This window comes from Mytilus edulis, chromosome 3 (genome assembly GCF_963676685.1).
Source record: "Mytilus edulis chromosome 3, xbMytEdul2.2, whole genome shotgun sequence".
NCBI lineage: Eukaryota > Metazoa > Mollusca > Bivalvia > Mytilida > Mytilidae > Mytilus > Mytilus edulis.
Window position 1 is genome coordinate 55,418,265 of NC_092346.1, and position 8,378 is coordinate 55,426,642.

Consider the following 8,378-nt stretch of genomic DNA (forward strand, 5'->3'; position numbering starts at 1 on the left):
GTTAATTAGTGGCTCGACATAACAACTCTCTCGTTTAATATCATGGTTTTCTATATGCAGGAGTATATTCAGACCCATGACCTGTACAGAGGATATTTTCACTGAATGCATTCAGCCAAAGTTTCTTCAAGAAGTTTTAAAATATTTCAATGTAAATAAGCACAAGAAGAAAATGTGGAGAGGTTATCTAGATAACTCGAATGATTTAATCCCTCTCCGTGTCCGATTTCCTTAGCGGAATATAACGACTGAAGTATTTGGGTTATTATCTATAGATATCATTGAAAAGAGAACGTTTAGAAACTGCAGTATACACCAAAAACATGGTGCTCAGAGACCATACAAGTTCTTTTGATATGAAATATTTCCAAGCATGTTTATTAAATGCTTGCAGTCTTCCTAATGCAATATTTAACTAATTTCGTAGACATCGTTACCATGAATTTATGTTTGTGAGAATTAGAAATCAAAATTTTACCAGCTTCATTCTTTCATTCTGGTCTATATTTTGTGAAGTTTATGTTACGTTCTATTTTGGGTTGGTCACGATTAATGAGAACCGTCTGGACTTTAGGTCAGTAGTTTTATCTGTCTTTTTTTTTTTACTTACATCCAAAGTCGACGACCTCATTCCCTATAATTAATATCATTTACTGTAACCTGCCCTCAAAAGCCTGTACATTGACCCAGGCAGCGACACCTTTAAGTGTCCAATATAGCACCTTTATCTTTAACTTTGATACATTGTAAGAAATACGATAAATGATATATAAATATTTACACGATCATTTGCTTTTTAAATATCCAATATCCTCTAGACTTGTGTATTTACCTTATTAAGTGGCCGAATTTCAAAAACAATAAATCTCACGGTGTAACACCTTAAAAAAACCTAGCATGAAAAGGCTTTTAATAGGTAATTGAACTAAATTAATATAAAAAGAGTTACAGTGTCCGATCTAAAGCTTAATGTGTTAAAAGTATGTTTGATTTAACACAGAAAAAAAATAATTTGGGGTTTCAATTACATTAATTAGAATCATAGAACACCTACAGCAACGCCAAAGTGAATATTCACCATCAAATAAAAATATTAAAATTGATTACAGAAGAGCAGAGTAACCAGTCAATGTTTCTTAATATATCGCCCAAATTATCAAATAAGAGTTTGAGATGAATTTATTCTTTATTTGTTTTTAAGGTTTTCACTTTTTTCATCCCTATCAATGACAATAATGATATTAACAAATAAAACAAGGAATATCAATTGCAAAATATACTAATACCAAGCCCCTTACTTACCAAACGATTAGAGAAAGAAGAAGACTTACAAACAAATGATGAAAAATAAACATAGCAACATTCAAACGCAACGCATGAGAACTTTTGTTACAGATAGTACTACATTTGTAGTACTGAAAGATGTTATTTGAATAATCGTTTCGGACGCACGAAATCTATAAAGTGTTTTCGAATTAACTATAGTACAGTACCGATGCTGATTGTATATAAAATCAGTATCCTTAGCTCAGCGCTTAGTGCCTTGGTACTTTCAAGATTTATAAAATATTGTTTTAAAGTTTTCCGTTGATGAATCAACATAAATCCATTGGATGTTGGACGTGCATGTATACTGATTGAGAATTAAGTCTTAGATGCCTGATTTGATTTATTAGTTGTAAGTGGCTTTGAACTAGCTGTTAGTAACTGCGAGTACTTTCAGATTTGTACTTAGTGTCTTTTTGTTGTTGTTGTTTACAAGTACCCAGCCACGTACACAGATATATCATAATTTGTTCTTATGTCAAATTGTTACAGCACTGTCCCAAGTAAGTGTAAAGGGGGGAGGGGGTCCTGCTAATATGTTTAACCTCGCCACATTATATATGTATGTGCCTGTCTAAAGTCAGGAGCCTGTGATTCAGTGGTTGTCGTTTGTTGCTGAGATGCATATTTGTTTTTCTTTTTTTATTTTTGTACATAAATTTTGCCATAAGTTTTCTTGTTTGAATGTGTCATTTCGGGGCTCTTTAAAGCTGACTATGTGGCATTAGCTTTGCTCATTATTTAAGGTCGTAAGTTGGCCTATAATTGTAAAATCTTTCGGAATTATGGGTTCTTTTACAATGCTCTTCAACTTAGTACTTTATTTATATAGCCTATACATTTTTTACATTATTTGAGCGTCACAGATGAGTCTTTTGAAGACGAAACTCCCGTCTTGTGTACACAATTATAAGTCTGGAATCCTTGATTGTTGATTTATCCACTGATTTGTTGTACTTTTGGCCATTTTTTTGGAAATTTAAAGCCATTGTGAACTTCAATACGTGCTAAAGGATTTCAGGAGGGAAACAAATGTTTAGAAAATACAAGGTGGATTCCCGATTTTAAAGTGTTACCATTCCGCGCTGTTCATCATTTTGTGTGCATAAACATTGTGTACATTATACTTTTATCGTGTCAATCAAATTCATAAATGTAGAAATTTGGTAATTTGGCACACCTGAAACCGAGATTATATAATATGATACGTAAAAGGAAATGCACTTTTTGTTATTCAACGTTTTAAATTTCTGTATTTTAAAAAACAAATTTTACCTAAGACACACATAATGTAAAATTGATCAGAAGTTTCAGCATAAATCATAAATGGTTAGTAATAGAAGTAGGAATTGAAAAAGGCATAGAAATTAAATACAAGAATAAAAACTGAGCTGTGAGACATATGTCAATGAGACAGCAACCCAACAAGACATAGATCTAGAGATTATCAAAGGTGTTTACACAAAATAAAGCTCTAAATCGACATAGAATAAAAAGCCTGTGAATGAATTCAGTATCGACCATCGAAGAACTGTTTTCAACAAATAAACACACATACACACCAAAAGTGTATAAATAAGTACGCAAGAAGGGATATTGTCGAGCTACAGAAGAAAAAGCAAAAACTGCTATAACTGCAACATCCTTCTTTTTCCCCAATGGACATATCCAACAAATAAAAAATCCTGTATTGTGAGGAGGAACTATGTAGTCTAATACATTAATCTCAAATAAACTTTGAATTTTCATTATTATTTTTTTTATTAACTCAATAGTAACTCTGTTGAAGTGCGATGAGTCTCTGTTATTACTTTTAATTTTCTACAAGGTCAAAATATTCCATTATGTTAGTCTACTCTCTGATTACGTGCATCCAGAGACATATAATACAATGTATTATATGTCTCTGGTGCATCATAAATGTAGAAATTAAAATACGTCTTAAATAAACAGCCCTTATGAAATGTCTTTTGGCAGTGAGGCATACTGTTGCTTAAATTACATAATATTAAAAATGAATCTTCAAAGTATATCTTTGCACAAGCAGTTTGCATGTTTAAGATATTAATAATCTAATTGTCACCAGAATTTCATTTCAGTTGGCTGGTTCACATATAAAATAAAACAGGATAGATATTCAATTTGATACACAACTGTATACTTTATTTAATAACATAATATGACTAGAAGTTGTAGATTTTCACGTAATGTGCATACATACATAGATAAATATTATAGCACACTGTAATATATATATAAATATTGGTATATAATTTTAACATTTTAATGAGTATTTACATCTCCTCTAAAGCGTTAAAATTTGAACATGCAATTATAATTGAAAGACATATGGCAATTTCAGTTGTTCTGTGTTCTAAGAATTATTTTCTTATCAGCCGTTTTACAATGTTTGATTTTGACTTTTTGTGTTTAAGAACTGATTGAATAGAATATTCGAATACTTTTGGAATTCCTCTCCTTGACACAGACGAACATTCTGTGAAATGATCTGCACCAATCTCGTCTGCTAATTCTAGTCCTTCAAATTTGGAGATTGTTTCTTCTCCTGTTTGTCCACGACTGTCTGTTTGTGTCGCCACAAGAATAACCGGCTTCTTTCCAGCCACTTTTCTTATCTCTGGCAGCCAAAATGTTCTTACACTGTCAAACGATTCTCTGTCTGTAACACTGTAACACACCACAAACACGTCTGTGTCTTTGTAATGTGAGCATCTTAGTTCATTATTTTCATGCTGCAAAGAAAAAATAAAGACACTTAGATTCGATTTAATATGTGCAATCATCTAATGTATCAAATTGCCAGCAACCATCTATAACCCCGCCACATTCTGTAAACCCAGTCTCGAGTCAAGAGACTGTTATTTAGCGGTTGTCGTTTGCTGCTGTTTATTATATTAGTTTTTCGTTCATTGATAATCAGGTCTGAAGTTTTCTCGTTTGAGTTGTTTGGATTTGTCATTTCAGGGCCTTTGATAGCTGACACTGCGGTATGGGTTTTGTTCATTGTTGAAGGCCATGCGGTGACTAGTTGTCTACTACTATGTCATTTGGTTTCTGGTTGATATTTGTCTTATTGGCAACCACATCGCATCTTAATATCTTAATATCATTCAAATGTGAGAAAACTGTTTTTTTCAGCGGCAAAATCCTTTTAATATTTAAAAAAAATATCGTGATCTTCTTTGTATTTCAAGAATGAAGCATAATTCGCAACCAGACTTATTAAATACTTATAAGTATGAGATATTAAAACTTATACAAAAACATATAGTATATTTACCGAATGAGTAAGCACATAATGCAGATGATATTAGATAGTCAAAATGCTCAGAGCAAAATATCTTTAAATCAAAACAGGACGTACTTTAAAATGGTGACGTCAACTAATAGAAAAGTGAATGTGAAACATGTTTGGAGACAAGAAATATAATCCAACATTTTTTTAAATATATTATTTAAGTCGCCATACAAATTAAGCGTAATAAGCATACGAGATTTATTTAAAGTTGGGTATACACATAACAATACAATATAAGCTCCATCTAATAAATCTAAAGCTGGCAGAACTGTTAAAGCATAAAAAAAGCTAATTTCATCAGCTGTGATTCCAGCCAAAGAGCTCACTGAAAAGATCAGGGAAAAACCAATGTTAATATCTCCGAGGTAAACTTCAGAAATTTTCTCTCCAAACGTCATATTAATCTGTAGCCTTAACTGTAGCTACGTGGTACAATCTGTTCGCAAAATGGTGGCTTGATAATTGAACATAATTTGTCAATTTTATTATAAGTTTGCTCGAAGTCATATTATTATCTTCAAATGTAACCATCAAACGAAAATCTAATGACCAAGCTCCCGCTAGAAGCGCACAAAAGGAAAGCGCTAACTCACAAAATTATTGTCAAAAGTAAACTAACTAGATCTTAAGTCCTGTTTTCCTTTTCAGTCACAATATACAAAAATTCGAGTCAACTAATGTTAAAGATGACAATCAACAACCGAATGAATTTATAAAGTCGGATTTTATAAGATTAAGTAAGTCTGCGGTTCTCACATTTACAATTAGAACCACAAGTAAAAAGACTGAAATATATTTTTAAGTTATCAAAACTAAAACTCAAAATGTAAAATTCTCTGTTTCATCTATTTGAAAATGAAAACAATTAGACCGTGTAGCACTTTCCTGGATCACAATTCAACAGGAACACTTATATCCAAATGCTTAAATGTACATGTATACATACCTTCTAAAAATGAGGCATAAGATTTCAAAGGGAGAACCAAAATTTCATATGTAAGGTTTTTGAGCTTTACGACAAAAATAGTTCCAATATGAATAACGAAAACTTGCGAGATAAAAATACACACATAAAAAAAAACTATTTTTACAGAGTATTTCTAATTACTTCTTTTAATAATGCTTACCTCTCCCGTACAATCTGATATGCTAACGGTGTAATTAACTCCTATGAAAGAGGCATCTCCTGAATAACTGTCAGATATAGTAGCAACATAGTCTCCAGGTGTAGACTGTTCAATAAAACTCTTGATTATAGAAGACTTCCCCACCATACCATCACCAACGATACAACATTGTATTGTTTGTTCCATCACAGTCAAAACCATAGTAACGATATATAACTATGAATTGTCTTTTCACTCTTTCATTAGACTGTTATATACAATTTTATAAGAAAAACTGTAGGAGATGTTTTGTAGTCCGGTTAAATACTGCTTGACTTGCCGCTTCGTCGTATGTAAATGATTAAGTAGGTGTCTACTTTATTTTTGATACAGGTAAAATAGGTTCACAACTTACTTATTGAGAGTATTATCTTCCTTATTGAACCTTGGAAATGAGTATTATTGTTGACATTATCAACCTCTTTGTCCAAACCACTAAGGTAGAAATTTGGTTTTAAAAATCTTTTACATCTTTAAGGCATTTAGACGAAATTAAAACCACAAACGTATGTGTCCTAAATTGCAAAGTCACTGAAAATAATTTTTTCCGTAATAACACTAAAAGGATAATTGGTACAAGTAAAATGTGTTTTAACACTTTAAAGGTGACAGCGGTGACAGGTGGCGGTACATTATAATCTGAAACGACAAAGAAATCGAACGCTGTCAGCATTTTAATTTCACCGAATTATCGAAAAGTATTTCAATTACTGTCGTTGGAGAATGTAAAACCATTTCGATATTTTATCTGCTGCAGCTCAATTATCTATATCATTGATGTTTGATAATAAATCAGACTGGTTAAAAGCTATTATGCAAATTTCATGAAATCGACTTTTGCTCGAATAGTGTGTTTTTAACACAAACTTTGAGTATGATTGCCAATGAGCCAACTTTCCACCAGCGACAAAAAAGACATGGATTTAAGCAATAGTATATGTCACCTTACGACCTTCGACAATGAGAAAAACAATAGAGGAAAACACATATGATAAACAGCAACACCCAACTGAACAACCACTGAGTTACAGGCTCCTGACTTGGGACAGTCACATAAAAAAATCATTTGGAAATGCTTGACTCATTAGATCGCCATGAAGGAAAACATGATTAACAAAAAGACAAAATACACAAAGTACAGATCTAAAAGACACATTTCCCTTAGTATGCAGGAAATATTTTCGTCTTGAATCAATTAAACAACAAACTAATTAATCAATCAGTTGATTTCTGATCAGAAATAACACAAAATTCTGTGCTCCGAGCCTAATGTTATCATTGAAATGGATCAAGGTTCCAGCCTAGCTGGTCTTGTTAAAAGGTTTCGTTTTTGTTTTGTCTATACATTTTTACTTACTTCCAGCATACTGATAATATAAAGACAAGAACTGAATTCGTGATAATATAAATGCAAGAACCTGATATCGTGTTCAAAACAAGTGTTTTTGCATTACCAGATGCCTTTAACAGCAATGCTCAACACCAAAAGTATGGAAACATATTATATTTATACATGATAGGCAAGCAATCATATTATCGAGACAACAATTCAAACTGGTCAAAATTTTACTTGAGATTTGCAACCATTATAATTTATAACTGAAGACTGAATAACAGTCAATATATATCATTAAGTCCTGCAAGTGAGAAAACTACAAATGTAGCTACTGGATAGGTGATACATTTATAAGCCAACCAATAGTGCAAGTAGTACAAACATATCAACTATATATAGCTATGAAGCAGACATATGCGCATAAAAAGTACATTCAAGTACGCTTTATACGATACTTATATAAAATCAAATGTTTAAATAGAGCATCTAAACCAAAAAGGTTAGCACAGAACAGCAACAATTGGAAAATCACTTTTGCCAAGAATGACAATTGCGACCATCATCTTTCAAAAGTCAATTGCAAAATTTATCTACATAAACTGAAAATGTGCAGTTTTAACAGCTCAGGGTCAAATTATTGGCTACTTGGCGGATGGTACTTTTGTGTATACGATGACACATTCAAGATGGATCTGTTATTATTTTCTTTTACACCTTAGTACAATGTAGTACGTTACCATAAATTACATGTTTTTTGTTATAAATATTTCAAAAATGACACATCTTTCTCACCATCCTATTGTTGTTCAATTATTGTATTATTTTTCGCATGTAATTTTAAAAAGAAACTGTAGGCAAGAATTTCCAAGGAGAAATATTCAGATACATCTATATCAAAATATCACAATCCAAATAAACAGGTTGATTTTCTTTTTATTACAATAATTACAAATGTGTAGTCATTCGAAACCACTGGTCATCCCGTTTACACAAACAAACTGGATCACCTCAACCGCTGTCAAATATGACAAAAATAGACAAGTTTATTTCCCAGTTAAGTGTTAATGTGACGCAAGATGAAATAATGATATACGTACAAGGATAATCCGGAACTTTGTTTACTGTCTGGATCCCCAGCTGACGCAGACCTGCATCTGTTACGGATTCTTTTTAAGGAAATGTTGATAGGTTATTCAATTGTACAATTCATTACATAATGAGCATACGATAA

The 8,378-nt window shown here is 32.0% G+C and overlaps 1 protein-coding gene across 1 annotated transcript; it reads right to left on the minus strand.

Annotated features, from left to right (window-relative positions):
* Window positions 1–3,462: 3,462 nt before the first annotated feature.
* Window positions 3,463–6,122, minus strand: LOC139516886 (cell division control protein 42 homolog). The gene is made up of 2 exons (XM_071307307.1): window positions 5,773–6,122; window positions 3,463–4,079 (listed from the first exon to the last, which is right to left on the minus strand). Exons 1-2 carry the CDS (start codon window positions 5,971–5,973, stop codon window positions 3,708–3,710), a joined length of 573 nt encoding a protein of 190 aa, XP_071163408.1. The 5' UTR covers window positions 5,974–6,122; the 3' UTR covers window positions 3,463–3,707.
* Window positions 6,123–8,378: the final 2,256 nt, after the last annotated feature.

Bases quoted from the DNA above. Each gene is read 5' to 3' on its own strand.
- LOC139516886 (XM_071307307.1), bottom strand. From the start codon at position 5,973: ATGGTTTTGACTGTGATGGAACAAACAATACAATGTTGTATCGTTGGT. The intron at 4,080-5,772 runs GTAAGCATTATT...TTTTCTTTGCAG, and splicing joins TATCAGATTGTACGGGAGAG to CATGAAAATAATGAACTAAG.